General features: G+C 44.0%; 1 protein-coding gene across 6 annotated transcripts; it reads left to right on the top strand.

Moving 5' to 3' along the window:
- Positions 1-6,085: 6,085 nt before the first annotated feature.
- On the top strand, positions 6,086-18,921 carry NTMT1 (N-terminal Xaa-Pro-Lys N-methyltransferase 1). Of its 6 annotated transcripts, none has more exons than XM_079961424.1 (4): positions 6,086-6,209; positions 15,039-15,249; positions 16,108-16,360; positions 18,350-18,921. In XM_079961424.1, coding segments are annotated over exons 1-4 (723 nt in total). In that variant the 5' UTR covers positions 6,086-6,207; the 3' UTR covers positions 18,607-18,921. The 6 variants fall into 6 exon arrangements, with proteins under 6 accessions (XP_079817550.1, XP_079817552.1, XP_079817553.1 ...); XM_079961426.1 differs by having other exon boundaries at positions 6,107-6,240; XM_079961427.1 differs by lacking the exon at positions 6,086-6,209 and adding an exon at positions 7,395-7,707.
- The last annotated feature ends 1,037 nt before the right edge of the window (positions 18,922-19,958 follow it).

Here is a 19,958-nt window from a genome sequence, read left to right on the forward strand (position 1 = left end):
ATACGGACCTTTGTTGGCAAGGTGATGTCTCTGCTTTTTAAGATGCTTACCAGTTTTCTACCTCCCTCTTTTAATTGAGCCCTTTACTGAAACAATGAGAACTAGAATCCTGCTCTCTCTCTCTAGCGCAGCGGTTCTCAACCTCTGGGTTCCCAGATGTTGTTGGACTACAACTCCCATCATCCCTGAGCTCTGGCCTTGTTAGCTGGGGTGATGGGAGTTGTAGTTCAACAACATCTGGGGACCCACAGGTTGAGAAAGGCTGCTCTAGTGCAGTGTTTTCCAACCTTGGGCCTCCAGCTGTTTTTGAACTACAATTCCCATCATCCCTGACCACTGTTCTTGCTAGCTAGGGATGATGGGAGTTGTAGGCCAAAAACATCTGGAGGCCCAAGGTTGGGAAACACTGCTCTAGCGGAAGGGATTGTAGCTCCATGGTAGAGCACACACTTTGCATGCAAAAGTTCCCAGGTGCAATCCCAACTGGCATTTCCAGGTAGGGTTGGGGAAAACGTGCCTGACACCCTGAAGAACTGCTGCCAATCAGTGCAGACACTACTGAGCGAGATGGATCAATTGTCCGAATCTTTGCTTGTATTATTTTATTCATAAAAAAATGTGTACCCTTGATTGTGGAAAACTCAAAACAGTTTACAAAAAGAGACCATTTTGGCTGTGCCCTTGGAAAACCTGCTCCCTGCCTTGCTGGCCTTTTCCCACCTGGCAAATGCGGAGCGCAGACTGACTCCAGCTACAAAAGCTGAGGCTGCTGAACAGACCCTTGTGCTGCAGAATTGTGGTTTTTTTTTAAAAAAATTATATTTATTACTTTTAAAACTTACAAAAAAGAAAAAGAAGAAAGAAGACAAAAGAAAAAAAGAAAAAACAATACAATACAATATACAAACTATACAAAACACAACCTTAACACATTAAACTAAACACAATAAACTAAACTAAACAATACAAAAACAATTTAAAAGCATACATCATACCTTTTCCATATTCTATCTTTCATTCCCTTGTTTCATTGACCTCCTCTCACCTCCCTTTTTGTATTCCACTTCTATTAGTTGTCTCAGCAATTCCTTTCCCTCTTTCTCTATTTTCTGTCATATAAATGTCTTAACATATTTTTAATCTTATTTTCCATTAAAACTAGTATACTTATTTAAGCTTAACTCCTTAAAACATTTCCACTAAGGCCATAAAATTTCATTCCAACATTTTTCTATCACTCATTAATTTTACAATATTTCTATATATAAACTTTAAATTTTCCAATCTTCTTCCACCATCTCCTCTCCCCGGTCTCGGACTCTGCCAGTCACTTCTGTCAACTCCATACAGTCCATCAACCTGAAGATCTTATGTCCGAGGCTCTTAACTCTTTTCCACGTCCCTTCTGCAGGTCTTCTTCATATTCTTTGATGCTAAAGAGCAGATCTCGGGGAAACTTCGACCTAACGATGCTTTTATTCCTTCTCGACAGGTCAGCCAAATTTCCATAGTTAAAGCTAAGATCCATAAAGTATTTCAGGGCATGTTTCAAGATTCCTCCAAATGCAAAGGCCCCCAGAACTCCAATCTCCTCCTGACCCAAGTCCATGTCCCAAAAGTCAGTTAATCCCTGCATGGAGGGATCTTTTTTTTTTTTTAATAAATGTTTATTAGCATTTTCAAAAACCACACAAAAACAAAAATTAGACAAAAAATAGCAGAAATACAAAAATCCAAAACTTAAAAAAAACAATTAAAAAAGAACACATAAAATTTCAATTACTTATTTTCATTTAACTTGTTTCTCAGACCTCCTCACACCTCCCCTTCCTGTATTCCAATTTAAATTATTAATTCAACAAATCCTTATATCCAAACTTAAACCTCAATACTTGTACATCATTGCTCATTTTTAAACGTTTTTCCTAAAGTCGACCAAAATTTCCCTTCCACGGCTTTCCCAAATTCCATACAAATAGCAAAACAAAATAAAAACAAAGCAAGTTATAGTTATGTACCCTTTGGATTCCCAGACTCCACCCACCCTTTTCCCGGTTTCAGTCCTCAACAGATGTTCATCAGTCTAATGTACTGTTTAGCCTGGAGATCTCACGTCTGAGGCTCTTAAATCTCTTTCAGTTCCTCTCTGCCGGCCTTTTCGATAGTCCTTAATGTTAGATCCCAAATCTCGGAGAGGCTCCGGCCCAACAGGATCCATATTTTTTCTAGACAGTCCTCCATGCTTAAAGATAAAGCCTATGGGGTACTCCAAATCTTGCTTGCTTCATGCTCCTTTCAAGTCCAAATGTCCCCATGGCTCCAGCTTCCACCTTGATCAAATTTATAATCCTTCGGTCTTAGATCCCCACATAAGAGGGTCTCTCAATTTTGCATTCTCCAATTCAGGCTAGACCTTCCACCTCAAATTTTTATTCTCCTTTGTTACCTTCATGTCAGGCCACAAGTTGCAGCACTCCTTTAACATCTGCGAAGTTACAGCTCCTCCTTCCTTTTCTTCAGGGGCAACATATGTCCCCTTCTCCATATTCTCATGGCTCTCAAGTTTCTCTATCTGTCCAATTGTATAAGCTTCCTGCTTCAAGTCCTTATCAACTTCAACAATATTGTTTGCTGTTAAGACCAAAGTTGTGACGCTTGTAGCCAAAACACTGATTTCATCCTGTCACTTTCCCAAGAGAACAAATGTTCTTTCCACTTCAGTCTGAATTTTCCCTCCTCCAGCCATTCTTGTAATGTCCCTAAACCCCCTCTAGGGGGATTTTAGTTCCTTAATGTCTTTCAACTCAAATCCAATAATCAAGTTAGTTTGTATCAGCCCTTCCTTATTTTCAACAAATTGTAACAAATATAACCAGCAGAAGCAACAGAAACAAAGTTCTCTTTTTCCTTCTGACAGCCAATTTGACAGCTGTCAAACTTCAAAACTTCCTGAACAGGCTCTCCCGCGGGATGCTCCTGGGTCCGGGGGGGTGAAACTTCCCCAACGTTAATCTTTTATCCTCCAGTAAAATTTCTTTCAGTGTCAAACCATGAAGGTTAAAGTCTTTTTAAAAAAAGAAAGAAAGGTTTCTCTCAACCTTAGATAGCAGGTTCTTTGCCTTAGATTGTTTACAAAGAGGGGGGGCGGACTTCCTTTTTAACCCTTCCCCGCTCGTCCTAATTCAAGAAGATTTTTCTTTAAATTCCAAATTCCATATTACTCACGGGTTGTTACTTTAGAATCCAATTGTTGCAAGGAAAAAGTCAGCGCTCTCCGACAATGGCTTGCAGCTTCACTCCGCAGGAGCAGCAGTTTACTCACAGCACCGCGCCGCACCCCATCCCCGTTCCGGAGCCTTTAAAAAGGCTCCTTCGCAGCTTGGGGGGGTGTAAATGGTGCCCGCCGAGTCACCACGTTCACAGGCATCCGTGCCTGTGATTTTTAAGGGTCCCCATGTCATCGCCGCGGACAAGACCCGATCCTGCGGAGCCGATTCCCTCCGGAGCTCGGAGGGAATCCGCCATTAGCCGATGGCGCTAACCCGGAAGTCCCCTGCATGGAGGGATCTTTCCAACTTTCCTTTTCCAGTCCAGGCCGGGCTCCAATCCTCAAAATCTGACTTTTTCTAGTTTCAATCATAAAAGGTTTCAACTTATAGTCCTCAATTTGCCTCTGTAAGGCTGAGGCTCCCACTTGTATTACTTTAGGTTCGACAACAACAACTTTCTCCTTCTCCTTTTCCACAATTTGTCCTGCTAAAGTAAATTCCTGTACCAAATCCTGAATAATTTCTGTATTGGTGCTCACTTTTTGTCCCAAATTAATCACTTTTTGTCCCAAGTTATCAGTTTTAATAGTCAAAACATCCGTATTCTTGTGAAGTTGTTCCAACGAGTAGCTTATCTTACATAATGCAGTCACTAAGGCTTCTCCTGTCGACATTCTTAAATGGTCCAAGGTCAATCCCTGATTCTCACAGTTCTTATCATGCAACTGGAGATTCCCCAGCTCCACTCTTGTAACAGTTTCAAAAGCTCCCTCTAGAGGGAAACAGTCCCCACTTGTATCAATCCTTTCAAGCACAGTTCAAAAAGTAAAGTTAGTTTCAATTTTCAGTTACTTTTCCTCCTTTTTAAACACAGAAGAGGACAATGGAAACAATATATTTCTCTTATTTAACTAACTGTCAACATACGTTCTCTTCACTGTCAATGAACTCTCCCAAAACGTCAATCTACTGACAGCCCGTTTCCAGGTTCAGAGCAGTGGTAATTTAATTTTTATCACTCTCTCCTGCAGGCTACACAATCCAAAATCCCCCCCCCTCTTCTCCTGCTTCCAAGGGGGGTTTAATGATTTCAATCGATGGAAGTTTAATCCTTTACATAAGGCTTTCCAAGACCTTAGCTTGCAGCTTCTTTGCTTCAATCTATTTACAAAAGGGGAAGGCGGACTTCCTGTTTGAAACCTTCCCATTTCGGTACCAAATTAAGACGTTTGTAAATCCAATTTTCCGTTCTACTCACGGGTAGTTGTTTGAAGTCAAATTGTCCACGGGAAAAAGTCAGCGCTCTCCGGCAACAGCAATGCGGCTTCACTCCGTGAAAAAAGCAATCAATTCGAAGCACTGCGCCATTCACCCCACGTCGCTCTGGATCCCCAAAACTGGGTTTCCCCGCGAGCAGGGGAGGCGCAAAGGGTGCCAGCCAAATCCCACGTTCACAAGCTTCTCCCGCCTGTGATTTTAGTGGGTCTCCGCCTTCGCCGTGGCGGTCAGACCCTGATTTCCACGGAGCAAATTCCTCCCGATCGGAGGAACTCTGCCATTGCTGGAGGCGCCAACCCGAAAGTCTGTGCTGCAGAATTGTTTGGTGTGTGTACAGTGGTACCTCTGGTTACATACGCTTCAGGTTACAGACTCCGCTAACCCAGAAATAGTATCTCAGGTTAAGAACTTTGCCTCAGGATGAGAACAGAAATCACGCAGCAGCAGCGGGAGGCCCATTAGCTAAAGTGGTGCGTCAGGTTAAGAACAGTTTCAGGTTAAGAACAAACCTCCAGAATGAATTAAGTTCTTAACCCGAGGTACCACTGTATTGCTGTTACTGATATTAATTTTTCCTATCTTTACTTTTATATCTTATTATGATTTATGAGGCAATTATTTGATTTGGTTGTGTACTTTTTGATGTGTTTCATTTAGCGTTTAGCGTTTAGCGCTACTTTTGTCATTTCTGTAGTTGTGCAACTTTTAAATGTTGTAAGCTGCTTTGCAACTTTTTAATGTTGTATGGAAAGGTGGCATACGAACAAAATGAGGTATGCATGTAAAAAGACAATTTTTTTTTAGGAAAAACAATCAAATGTTCAAAAAGATTTTTAAAAAGCCAGCAATAAACTAAAAACACACCAGTTTTCTAGATATCTGGGCAGGCTTGTCTCAGGAACAGTGTTTTTGCAGGTGCTGAAAACAGTACAGTGGTACATCAGGGTACATACGCTTCAGGTTACATACTCCGCTAACCCAGAAATTGTGCTTCAGGTTAAGAACTTTGCTTCAGGATAAGAACAGAAATCGGGCTCTGGCGGCGCGGCAGCAGCAGGAGGCCCCATTAACTAAAGTGGTGCTTCAGGTTAAGAACAGTTTCAGGTTAAGAATGGACCTCCGGAACGAATTAAGTACTTAACCTGAGGTACCACTGTATAACGAAGGCCATGTGTGTAGCCAGGCTTTATGCTGGAAGGGGGTGGGGAGGGCAGAACTGAGTTATCTGCGACACAATTGGTCAGTTAGTTAAGTATTTTTATTTATGTACTTGATTTTTTTGCTGGGAGGGGAGCTGCCCCCCCGCTTATGCCCATGGTGAAGGTACCTGCCTGATATCAATAGGCAGGGAGTTCCAAAGTAGAAGTCCTAAAGCAGGATACACAGGAGGACAAGTGCAATAATTAAAACTTCATAAACTTAGTGCGTAAAAAGCAAATGTTCCAGACGTCTAACCGCCACTGATGCTAATCTCTTTCCTATTGGTCAATGTCCTCATTGGTCAGTAGGAAAAGCTGGCACTGTCAACAGAATCCTGTTTCCACAGTAATCTATCAGCTGGACTTTAATTTCACACAGCAAGGTGACCCCTTTTGCTTTCTCCACCCATCCGTACCTTTATCTGACGAGGACTGTTCAGCCAAGAGGTTGTGCTGTGCCCATGTAAGAGTCTGTATTCATGTGCCAACAGCGGGTATGATTGTGTGCACTGCCACATGGGTATAAAAGGTAAAGGGTAAAGGGACCCCTGACCATTAGGTCCAGTTGTGGCTGACTCTGGGGTTGCGGCGCTCATCTCGCTTTATTGGCTGAGGGAGCTGGCGTACAGCTTCCGAGTCATGTGACCAGCATGACTAAGCCACTTCTGGCGAACCAGAGCAGGACACGGAAACACCGTTTACCTTCCCGCCGGAGCGGTACCTATTTATCTACTTGCACTTTGACATGCTTTCGAACTGCTAGGTTGGCAGGAGCAGGGACCGAGCAATGGGAGCTCACCCTGTCGTGGGGATTCAAACCACCGACCTTCTGATCGCCAAGTCCTAGGCTCTGTGGTTTAACCCACAGCGCCACCTGCGTCCCTCCATATGGGTATACAAAAGGGTATACTGCCATGTGGGTATGGTTGTGTATGCCAGCTCTTTTATGACTGATGGAGGTGTGAGCCTTAAGAATATACGGTGACTACCAAAGGCCTACCTAGACCAGCATCCTGTTCTCACAGGTGCCTAGACCTCATTCAATTCCCACAACACCCTTGTGAGGTAGGCTAGGCTGAGAGATGGCGACTGGCCCCCAAGGCCACCTAGTGAGCTTCATGGATGAGGGGGGCAGTGGAAGGATTTGAATCCTGGTCTCTCCTAGGTTATACTCCCAACAACCACTTACACCACACTGGCTCTCATTTTAAAGTCTGTGAGTTCTTCCCAAAAAATTCTGGGTGGGAACTGTAGTTTCCCTAGCACAGACTTACAATTCCCAGCACCTTTAGCAAACTGCAGTTCCCAGAATTCTTTGGGGGGACTTGTGGCCTTGAAATATGCAGCATGGATCTGTGCAATACGTGAGCTTGGACCAGATGGGAGATCTTGCACAGCCGAATTCTCAACCAATTGATGCTTCTGGGTTGTCTTCAAAGGGAAGTCTCTTTCCCTCTCCAGTCTTGGGTGTTTGGCAGGGATCAGATACTTCCTCTCGCCCCAACTCATCTTTTATATTGTGATTATTATTTAGTGATTCCAAAAATGGCAGTTAAGAAACTCAATGTTCTAGAACAACAACGGTCATATTTGTTCAAAAATTGACGATGCAGGGTGGGGAAATCATGGAGACTATTATTTTTATTTTTAAACAGTTGGGAATTTGGCAGGATCAGTTCTAATTACAAGATAAAATGTTTTTATGTTTTAAAGGAAAAATAGGATCAATGGAAGAAGGGTTAGATTAATGAAGCCAAATGAAATGCAGATCTAATCAGTAGAGTTCTTTGTTTTTTATAATATATAGAAAACAACGAATGCTGTAAAAGGAGGTGGAGAGTAACATGATCTAGTAGATTAGATCAAATATGACGCTAAATAGAAGATTCTTAATCCTACCTGTTGGATGTGTTGTGTTTTAAAGAAACATAATCTAAATCCTGAAATACTGTTGATGTCAGGTTTGTAATTTAGGGTTGTATTGATACTCTCATCAATATTACTTTAAAAAACCCAGAATTGTATTTTAGATTTTTTAAAATTCTGGTTTTAATTTATGTGTTCCACGGATGAGTGAGGATTTGAACATGGGTTTCCCAGGTGCTAAGTCGCTAACCATTCCATAACACTATCTATTTGTGTGTGTGCATGAGAGGTCTGGAAAGTGGCAACAACAGAACGAGGCCTTTTGTACAGTGGCTCCCCATTAGTGGTGTGTTCTCCCCAGGAAGGCTCACCTGGTGGCTTCACTACATATCCTTAGGTGCCAGGTGAAAACTTTCCTCTTCTCCCAGGTACACGCACGAATGATTTCTTACCCACCCTTCACCCTCAGGTCTCAGAGTGGGTTGCAATTTTATTTATCTCATAAAATGTATATATCTTTCAGTTTTCAGAAGAAACCATCAAAGTGGTTTGCTAAAAATTCAATACAGTATTGAAAATGATTTAGCACTTCCGGGTTAGCGCGATCGGCTAATGGCGGATTCCCTCCGAGCTCCGGAGGGAATCGGCTCTGCTGCAGACGGGTCTCACCGCGCCGGCGACGCGGGGACCCTTAGAAACCGCAGGCGCGGAAGCCTGCGGACTTGGTGACTCGGTGGGCACCTCAAGCGCCCCCCGACCCACGAAGAGCCTTTTTAAAGGCTACGGAGAGGGTACGGAGAGTGGCGTGGTGCTGTGAGTAGACCGCTACTGCAGTGGAGCGAAGCCGCGCAGCCATGGCCGGAGAGCGCTGACTTTTTTCCCTGAAATTTGGACTTGAAATAACCCGTGAGTAGAATGGAATTTGGACTTTAAAATTTTTATCTTTAAATTCGGTACGACCGGGGGATGTGCTAAAGGGAAGTCCGCACCCCCTCTATTTACAAAAGATTTAAAGCAAGGATCGGAGAACTAAGGTGGAGAGATCTTTTTTTTTTCCGGTACGAGTTAAAAGACATTAATTCCATGAATTTGACAGAAGAAGATTTGTGCTGGAGAGTAAGAGTCGAACTTTAGAAGCTTTTGTCTAAACCCCCCCCCCCCGACCCGGGAGTGCCCCTGTGTGTGAGCTGGAGGAAAAGGAACAAGGAGTTTGACAGCTGTCAAAGGAGCTGTCAAACGGGCAGTTAAAGTTAAAAATTTTTATTGTTTAACATCTCTCTGGACTAAATTTGCTATATTTGAATTAAAGTGCTTGGGAACAAAGTAGTTACAAATAACAAAGTAACAGATTGTTGGGAAAGGACTATTAAGTAACTAGAATCCCCCTAGGGGAAACTTTGAAACATTACAATGGCTACAGATGGAAAATTACAGGCAGAGATAGAAAGAATGTTTCTTCTCGTGGGAATACTGCCAGAGCAAAGCATGGCTATGAACAAACAACTTATAACCTTGAACTCTAAAACAAGCAACCCTGCTGAATGCATAAAGGATCTGACTGAAACAAAATCTGCAGCTGAACCAAAGGAGACTTTTTTGGAACTGGAGGAGAGGGAAGAAGGAGTTAAGAAATTACAGGAGAGTACCAATCTGAAGCCTACACTGCTAGAACATAAAGAAGAAGATCTTGGGATTACCAATCTGCGAAAGATGCGAAAGTGGAAAGAGGAAGCCCATGGAACACTTGGAATACTGGAACTTAAAAGAAACAAGAAATATGATTGGGGCTTCCTCTTTGAGTATGGGAGATCAGTTGGCTTGTTGCAGCAGCTGTTACCAAGTATTTTGGATGGAAGAAAATTTGATGAGACTGTGCCAGAGCTCCTTCGAGAACTGAGGACCAACAAAGAGGGCTACCAACAAAACCGACAGAGAGAGACTGACAGAGATTTGAAGGCCTCTGATGTGAGGAATCCAGGCTAAGAACTGTTTTGTGGACATCTATTTGGGAAGGGACAGAAACCGGGGTAGGGAGGGAGGGGAGAACAGAATTTTAAAATTTTTATGACTTTTGTGTTTGGCTATTATGACCTACATTCAATATAAAAAGGGGGAAATTCGTGGAAGGGAATTTGGGTCGACCTTAGAAAAGGACTTAATATTTATAAGAAAATTAGACAAGTAAAATTTGGCCAAATAATAAGAATTAATTTTAAAAATAACAATAATATGTTAAAGAAGAGAGATAAGAACCTGCTGAGCTAATTATTGGATTTGGGATGTATGAAGGGGGGGTGGGGGGAAGTCAGGGAGTGGGGTTAAGAAAGTAAGGTTATGAAATTATACATGTTTTGTTTTTGTTTTCATCTGTGTGTGTTTTTAAAATGTGAAAACCCAATAAAAATTACTTAAAAAAAAAGAAAAGAAAATGATTTAAATTTAAAAATTAAAAGTTGGAATAAATTGGGTTGGGTTCTGAAATATTATTATTATTAGTAGTAGTAATACTAGTATGCTGGTCCGTATCAAATTTGAAGATTTTTTTTTAAAAAAAACATTTATTCAAAAGTTACAACTTCGTCTATTGCCACATCACAAAATGATCACTCCAATCCTCAATCCCTCATCACTGTCATGTTGTCTTGCCCAGTACCCTCAATAGGAACCCATATATATATACTTTTTTTAAAAACACTGTTTTAATTCCTTTATAATTTAATGACGTTTTAGCTGCCATTCTTTTCTACGTTTTTAGTTTTCTGCGTTTTAGCCGTCCTTGCTTTGATGTTTGCCAGCCGCCTTGACTCCCGGTCTGGAAAGAAGGAGGGATATAAAAAGAAAGGCAGTAGCAATAGCAACAACTACCATAATGAACAAATTTTATATATATATAAAAAATTGCTCGTGTATGTTTCAGCGTGTGGGTATACACAGCGTAACGGCGCGCGTGCAGCCAGGCTGGGGATCCTAAGTCGCGCGCCCTCCCGCGCGCGCGCAGCTGTGGTGCAGCCCTTTGTGAAGGGAGGGCGGGGCCGCACTGCCGCCCCCCGCCCTCCCCCAGCGATGCCTGCGTCCGGCCGAGCGAATATAAGCGGACCCCGCCCCCGCCTCCGCCCCCAGCATCACGCCGGCCCACCCTTCTGGTCGCCTTCTTCCTCCTCCCTCCTCCTCCTCGGGAGCACCTCCATGCGCTCTATGTAAGGAAATTGCGTGCCGAAGAGGGAGGAGATTGTGGGGCCCAATGCCCAGCGACGGGGAGGCGAGACCTGTAGCTGCCTGAATAGCAGAGAGAGAGCGCGAGAGAGGCTTCCCAGCCTGGAGGAGAAGGAAGCCAGAAGAGGCCTGTCTGGACACCTCCCCTCCCAGTGCCCTCCCACTATTAGGTTCCCCTTTCTCTTCCTCCTCCTCCTCCTCCTTGCACGTTGCCGCAGCGCCCGCGCGCAAGGGAAGCCGGCGCTCGGTGGGGTGAGTTTACACAGAGAGCCGGAGTGACTGCTTCGGAGGCGGGGGAAAAAGAGAATTGCAGTCCACGTGGCTCATGGGTTGTCGGGGGAGGGAAGTGGGGGGGAATCTTTTCTAGTAAGGGTTTGTTCTGGAGGGAGCTACGGCTGGTGCAGGAAAGGAACCCACAAAAGCCCGTTGGATAACCCTTCTTCTTTAATCTCCACCGCCTTTGTGCCAGGGTTCAAAAGTTAAGGTGAATGCCCCCCCCTCCATGCACCAATATAGACAGAGTTTTATAAAGTTCATATAGTTTGAGCACCAGGAAATGGGTAGTGATTTATTTATTAATTACATTAACTACATTTATATCCCACCCTTTTCTCCAAGCAGCTGAAGGTGGTTTTCAGATGTTCACGTGGGTTTTTTCTTTTGCTTAAAAGGGTCGCTTTGTGTTGCTGTGGCACAAAAGTAACCAATTCATTATTACTATTAATACGAATAGTAATTCATCTAATAATTATAAGTAATGCCATTAATACTTATATAATTATATATAATAATTATATTTGTCAAATAAAAGCAAGATCAACTGTTTTCTGTATGCAAGGCAGTGTGTGAAGAGGGCCAAAAATGCTAGTGTGTTGTTTGCAGTTGTAAACTCTCTTTTGGGAAGTTGGTGCTAAACTGGCAAACAAGTGCTTTCAAATTCATGTGTTCTAGGGAACTATACTTAACATGAATTGTGGTTAATATTAGTGCATGTGCAACCACTTTGTTCTGTGGAACTGGCACCGTTATACGTGCCACAACACATGTTCCACATTTGTAACACACACTTTGGAACTCCCTACCTCTTGACATAACAGCAGGTGCCTTCATTGTACTAATTTTTTTTTTTTTTGCACCTACTAAAACATTTCTACTAAGTATGTAGAATGAAAAAGTGTGTGTTTAACTTACATTTTTCCCACAGAAAATCTTCCATTTCCAGAAGTTCATGAGTAGCAACAAATGGGTGTGGAGTTCAAGTACTAGATGAGGCAAGCCCTCCCCCTCAGATTTTACTGGCTTCAATCCTGATTGATTTTGGCGTACCCAGCTGAAAATACATTTATTCAGCAAGGCCTTTAGCTCACACCCATAACAATGAAAGGATTTGCAAAAAGATGTCAATTGCAAATGCAACATCAGGCAAGATTAGCAGTTTCAAAGTTGACTGTTGTTGTTGCTGTGCTGTTGACTAAATAAGAGCAAGATAGTTATGGTAAATTAGGTGATTGTCGAAGGTGCTGCAAAGTTTTCTGGGTGTCAGCTGGACATTTTCTCATGTGAATTACCCTATCCAAATTATTCCAGTTTGCATCAAAAATTGCCTGATTCAATCTTTTTTACAAAACCCACATAGCTGAAGTTCATGTGTAAAATAGAACTTTGGTGTTAGAACTTAAGTAGATTAAGAACGTAAGTATATTTAGCACAAACCCGTTTCTTTGGCTTGCAGACCATAAACATCAAATATGCTGTATAGGGCTAGGTATGTGTACAGAAGCGCTCCCTATGCACCTCTTCCCCACGAGGTTCCTTGGCACACCCCTCATGCATGCCAGGCGTCAACCAGAATCGACTCTTCATTGTCCATTGCGGAGTGGATGGGCTGAAGAGTCCTCTTGCCCTGCTAGCATGTGCAAATAATTTTACATACAATAATTTTTACAAATAATTTTATTTGTATGCCTCCTTTCCATTAGTTGAGGCAGGTTCAAGGCAGCTTACAACATGAAAAAACCTCATAATGACAACAAAGGTTGTCGTAAATAAAACATGCAAAAAATACACAACCAAATTAAATGATTTCCACATAAATCATAATGCGATCTAAAATAAAGGTGCAAAAAATTAATAGCAATTATAGCAACAACTTTCCCAACCAAAGCCCCTTATCCCAGCCCAAAAGTCTGTTCAGCAGCCTCAGCTTTTGCAGCTGGAGTCATTCAGGGCCCCGCCAGGCCAGGTGGGAAAAGCTCTGCAAGGCAGGAAGCTGGTCTTCCAAGACTTGCAGCCAAGATGGTCTTCATCTAGCACAGAATTAACATCCAGGATTTGGTTTAAAAAACCGAGATTTTGGGAGGGTGAGGGACAATTGGATAGCTCTTGAGTGGACCTAAGGGCTCTAGTAAATGAATATCCCACAAACCTACCTGCCAGACTAGTTGGCTTTTGGGTTCTCTACAGTTCTGTATTCTGATTACAGGTACTACAGCTGGGGTGTGTGTGTGTTGTCCATCTCACAACCTGGTGAGTGCCTCAACTTGAGCTAAGCTAAGAACGCTTCTGGCAACCGATCGCCCTGATTCCATGTTTGGGTTGGTGTAGGGCACGCCCTACGGAGCCATGTATATATTTAGCTCGAGATCTCATCCTTCAGGGTTGTACATATCTAACGGGGCGGGTTGAACATCACCTGCTCTCTTTTGGAATCTCTTTAAATGCCCTTTTGCATTCTGGGCCTGTTGGTTGGGGAGTGGGGTCACTGTGCTAGCACCTTATTATTTTTCTTTTGTAAAGATTATTTAATTTTTACATGCAACACAGAGAACAGTTATAGCCACAGGTCAAAAATATAAAACTATGAGATGGGCACATGGAATCTGAGTACAGTTGCACATGGGTCAAAATAATGAACTTCAGGTAACAACTTTCAGCATTACCAGATATATCAAGTGTAGTTCCAGATTTGCCATGTTTGTGATGAGGGTCATCTTGAAAATGGTGGTTCCACTCTACTGTGTTTAGAGTGCCAAATCATATGAGAAGTATCTGGAGGTTCTAGTTCTTATCAAAATCTAAAATAACACTTGATTTTTTCTATTATAGCTACCGTATTTTTCGCTCTATAGGATGCACTTTCCCCCCTCCAAAAATGAAGGGGAAATGTGTGTGCGTCCTATGGAGCGAATGCAGGCTTGCGCTGAAGCCTGGAGAGCGAGAGGGGTCGGTGCGCACCGACCCCTCTCGCTCTCCAGGCTTCAGGAACTATCCGCAAGCCTGAGCGCGGCAGGAGTTCCCGCCGGGCTCCGCAGGCTTGCAGACAGCTGCCTGCAGCCCAAAGTCTGGGGAGCGCGGCGCTGTGCACCCCGGGCTTCGGGCAACTCTCCCCAAGCCTGCGGAGCCCGGCGGGAACTCCTGCCGCGCTCAGAAGGCTTGCGGATAGCTGCCTGTTCTCCGCAAGCCTTCTGAGGGTGGCGGCGAGGTTGCTCTGGCATCCCCCGTCCCAGCCCTGCAAGCCCCGGGAGCGGCGGCGAGGTTGTGCGCAATCTCGCCACTGGTCCTGGACCTGTTTTGGGGGCTGGGGTCGGGGGAAGCTCAGGCTTCCTCCATCCCAGCCCTGCGGCTAAAAACAAAGCCGCGCGCAGCTTCTCCCGGCTGTGTGTGGCTAAAGAGGAAGCCAAGACACCTTTGCTCTTTGGGACTGCGGGGGGGGGATAACATTTCCCCCCTTTATTTCCCCCCCTAAAATCTAGGTGCGCCCTATGGTCCGGTGTGCCCTATGGAGCGAAAAAAACGGTATATTCCTGAGAGAGTGACTCAAAGCACCCAGTGTAAGATTTTGGACTGTTGCAATTACTATTCGAACTTCCTAGGTAATATATAAGACCAATTCTTTTGACGATACATCTACACTGGTATTGTCAAAAAATATTCAGTAGGACAACGATCAATAGTTTCTTCAGTATTATGTATGATTTCTGCCAAAATTAAATCCCAAAGACCAGCTGACGTTCCCACCATAAATGATAATACGTACTAAGTTTATCACAACCCTTCCAACATTTAGGTGACATAGAAGACGACATTATTTTGACATTTGCAAAGCATCGCGATGCCATCTGTGATGTAATTTCCCTAAGAAAACTGGAAACGAATTTTAAGGGTCTCCATTCCCCAATCCCTTTCTCACCTTTCCTCCTCTTCTCTGTCAAAGGGAACACCTTTTGGCCTGCTTTGGTTTCTCATTGAGAAGAAAGGTGCCGATGGCGAGCGACGTTGTGGAGAACGAGAAGGAGTTCTACTCCAAGGCCAAGAAATACTGGAAGGACATCCCCGCAACAGTGGATGGGATGCTGGGGGGCTATGGGCACATCTCCAGCATCGACATCGACAGCTCCAAAAAGTTCCTGCTCCGTTTTTTGCTGGTAAGCAAGGTGTTCTCTCCTCCAACCTGAGTAGGAACAGCCTGGGGTTACCTGCTTTCCTCCAGATATTTTGGACTACATCTCCCAGCAGCCTGAGCCAGCCCAGCCCTGCCAAATAATGCAGGGGCTGATGGGAAATGTAGTCAAAAAACATCTGGAGGTTGGCCAGGGCTGGTTTAGGGGGAGTGTGGGAAATACACTCCCCCCCCCCTTTTAAAGCAGTGAATTATCGAATAGTGGAGTTGGGAGGGTCATCTAGTCCAACCCCCTGCAATGCAGGGATCACAGCAGAAGAGTCATTGACAGATGGCCATCCAAGCTCTGCTTGAAAACCTCCAAGGAAGCCGAGTTGACTGCTGAATCTCTGGCAGGGATGGCTGACCTGTAGCCCTCCAGATATTGTTAGATTCAAACTCCCATTATTGTGGGGCAGGGCCTTTTTGGTGGTGGCTCCCTATCTGCAGAATGAGCCTTCCAGTGAGGTGCACCTGTTCTTGTTATGTTAGGCTAAGAGTCCTTTGCCAAAATGTGCATATTGGGCAAAATTGTGATTATGATAAGCTGGGGAGGCCTTGGTGGTGGTGCCACCTCTGGGAGCTACCCAGTGCTTTTTTACAACTAGAATACCTGCTGTTCATGAGGAACGTCACAAGTTTAATCCCTAGGGCTGGTCATTGTTCCCCGCCTAAAACCTGGGGAATTGGAGGCTGTATCTGCAAATATGGATGCCATCTCGCCAGATGCAGTATAACAGAGAAGGGTGTGTGTGGGGGGGAAAGAAACAATGAAAGACCCTGTTTCTGAAAGCGTTGAGGGGCATTCAAGGTTCTAGCCCTCATTGACTTCATTTCTGTCCAGGATGAGCCTAACAGGACAGGGACCTCCCGTGCCTTGGACTGTGGGGCTGGCATTGGCCGGATTACCAAGCGGCTCCTGCTGCCACTTTTCGGAACGGTGGACATGGTGGATGTCACAGCGGACTTCCTTAACCAGGCCCGGACCTACCTGGGTGAGGAGGGTCGGCGTGTCAGGAACTACTACTGCTGTGGCCTGCAGGACTTCAGTCCCGAGCCCAGTGCCTACGACGTCATCTGGATCCAGTGGGTGATAGGTAAGAGTCTCCCTCCACTACCTCTAAAAGAAGGGTTGTGTATCCAGCTTATTTTCTCTTTCTCGGAGTAGACCTTAATGAAATCAGTGAACCTCCGTTAATCTTGGTCGTTGACTTGGACGAGTCTACTCCAAATGGGATTGCCATTGGGTACAACTGGCAAAAGGTCCCATCTGCACTGTATATTTAAAATGCTACAGTACCTCTTTAAAAGGCATTCTGCCCCCCCCCAAGAATCCTGGGAACTGTAGTTCAAGGTGCTGAGAGTTTCTAGAACTTTATTGCCCCCCTCACAGAGCTACAATTCCCAGGGTTCCCTGAGGAAGGAGGATTGATTGTCAAATCACTCTGAAAGCTGTAGCTCTGCGAGGGTTTTTTCCGGCCTCCTAGCAACTCTCAGCACTCTGAACAAACTACAGTTCCCAAGATTAATTGTCAGGGAACCATGACTGTTCTAAGTGGCAGTCCTTTAAATGCATAATGTGACTGGCGCCTAGGATAGAGACAGGAAAGGTATTTCATCAGTTAACTCTCTCTGCAGAATTTAAAGGGCAGTGTAAATGCCCCCCCCTTCAAAGTCCTTTCTGTTTTCCTCACAACAGGCTTGTGAGGTAGGCTTGTCAGAGAGGGCAAACAGCCTAAGGTTACTTCAGAGCTGAGCAGAGAGGTTTGAACCCACGCTGCCTCAATCTGTCCCCTTTGTACTGTTCAGATGCTTAATTATCACAGCATTGGATTCCAGCAACTGCCTTTTAGGTTAAGGTTGTTGTCCAATGAAACTGAATGTTGGAAGATTCAGGACAGAGAAAAGAAAGGACTTCTTCACACAGAGCATTTTTAGAACTATGGAACTCCCTCCCACAGTGATATTCACCAACTTAGATGGTCTTATAAGATGATTAGACAGATTAATGGAGCATAAGGCTATCGATGGCTACCAACCAATGATGCCTCTGCTGTACCCCCACAGTCAAAAGCAACTTCTAAATACCAGTTGTTGGAACCCCAGGAGGACAGAGTGCACTTGTGCATGGACCCTGCTTGCAGGCTTCCCATTGAGATATCTGGTTGGCCACTGTGAGTGCAGGATAAAATGGGCCCTTCCTAGCCGGGCCCAGCAGGGCTCTTCATATAGAGAGGTCTGTTGTGAGAGCGGAACCCCCATGCACAAGAACAGTCTACCTTTGAATACCAAATAATGGGGAACTGCAACTGGAGAAAACAGTTGTGCTCAGGTCCTGCTTGGGTTTTCATTTTGGGGGACATCAATCAGGTTGACCACTGTGAGAACAGGATCCTGGAGTAGAGGTAGGCCACTGGCCTGATCTAGTAGCCAGTCTTTTTCTTCTTCCATAAACCATTTATTGATGTTCCAATGCATATACATAATATTTATATAGAATTTCATATTTCTTATAATTTATACATTCACATTTTCTATTACAGTACATTGTAAATCCACATTTAGTTTTTACTTAATTATCTCATACTTTCCCCCTCATGACTCGAAGACTTCCCTCCACCCATGTGTGACTTCCTAATTTTGTTTTAAAATTTGTTACTATGTTTGTACTTTGATAATTTATTTATTAAATATTTATTCTTGTGTTCTATATTAACTTTGTGAGATCAATAGGTTTTTGTTGGAGTACCTATTAGCCATGTATTCCTCTACACACTTGCCTTCTTGTTTCAGATTCTGATTTGATTGCATTCTAATTGTTGCCGTCATTTTCGCTAATTTAATAAATTCAAAAAATATTTGAATTTATTAATAAATTTAATAAATTCAAATAATTTACATTGCCAATCTATCACTAATGGTGTTTCTTCACATTTCCAATTTTTGGCAATCAATAGTCTAGCGGCAGCTGTAGCGTATAAGAAGATTTTTTTATTGTCTTTTATTGTCTTTGGCCCACCGATATACCTTTTATTTAAGAATTTCTAGTAGCCAGAGTCTTAATGCTCTTATGCTCTTAAAAACAGGGCACCTGACAGACGACCACCTCTCCAGCTTCCTGAAGCGCTGCCGCCTGGGCCTGCAGCCCAACGGCATCATAGTCATCAAGGACAATATGGCCCAGGAAGGGGTCATCATGGACGACGTGGACAGCAGTGTCTGCCGGGACCTGAACGTTGTCTGCAAGATCATCCGCTGTGCTGGCCTCAACCTGCTGGCCCAGGAGAAGCAGGAGAATTTTCCTGACGAAATCTACCATGTTTACACTCTAGCAATGAGATGAACCCCTCCATCACTGAGCCCCATAGAGAGGGAGGTTGCCTTCCTGCGGGGGCCTTGAGACACCCTTCCCAAGCAAGGCTGGCTGGCTGCCTCCCTGGCGACGGAGGGCCCCAACTGAACATCCTAAAAGAGATAGTCCAGAAATTGGGGTCTGGCTGAGACTCTCGTCGTCGAGACTGGCTTAGGAATGGTGGGGGGGAAGTAAATGTTCTTTTTTTCGAAGCTGCTGCTGCTAATGTTGTTGGTTCTTTATTGTTTGATGGGTGGAGGGGAAAAAACACTTGTCAAAATATACTTTGTATGGTTGTAACAGCAACTTGTTTTGAATTGTTTTATATACTCAGTGGGAGGGGCAGAAATGGGAGCGTGGAATTCCCTCCCCCAGGAGGTGGCGATCCCCACCAACCTGAATGGCTTACAACCAGGGTTTCCCAAACTCCAGTTGTTTTGGACTACAATTCCCATTATCCCTAAGCTAGCTGGAACAGTGGTCAGGGAATTATAGTCTAAAACCCCAAAGTTTGGGAAACTCTGCTTTAAATGAAGATTGGACAAATTCATAGATTGTTATTAATGGGTCCTGCTTTCAGGTTTCCCATAATGGGCTTCTGGTTGGCTACTGTGAGAACGATGCTGGAGTAGATGGGCCATTGGTCTGATCCAGCAAGCTCTTATGTTCTTACGTTTAGTGCTCTCTTTGCAAGAGTGCGAGACTCAATCTCAGCGTCATTGATTCAAGCCCCATGTTGGGCAAGATTCCTGCATTGCAGGGGTTGGACTAATGACCCCTTGGGACATCTTCCAACTTACGATTCTATGAAATACCGTATTTTTCGCTCTATAAGACGCACCAGACCACAAGACGCACCTAGTTTTTGGAGGAGGAAAACAAGAAAAATAATATTCTGAATCTCAGAAGCCAGAACAGCAAGAAGGATCGCTGCGCAGTGAAAGCAGCAATCCCTCTTGCTGTTCTGGCTTCTGGGATAGCTGTGCAGCCTGCATTCGCTCCATAAGACGCACACACATTTCCCCTTTTTAAGAGGGAAAAAGTAAGTCTTATAGAGCAAAAAATATGGTAAATACTGGTTGATTATTATTATTATTAATGGGTACTGCTAGGCACTTCTAAATTTGCACAAAACACGTATTTGCATAAATGCATATATGCTACCGTATGGAAATTAAGGTGAACACAACAGCTCAAAAGGGGAGTGCAAAGGAGTTAGGACCCAGGTCACCCCTCCCTAACAAGACACCATTTGGGGGTCCAGTTTTCACCTAAATGCTAAATTACTCTTTGCTAAATTACTCACAACCATTGAGAAACATTGAGGCTCTTGCTTTTTATTG

Source organism: Podarcis cretensis, assembly GCF_951804945.1.
Source record: "Podarcis cretensis genome assembly, chromosome: Z".
NCBI lineage: Eukaryota > Metazoa > Chordata > Lepidosauria > Squamata > Lacertidae > Podarcis > Podarcis cretensis.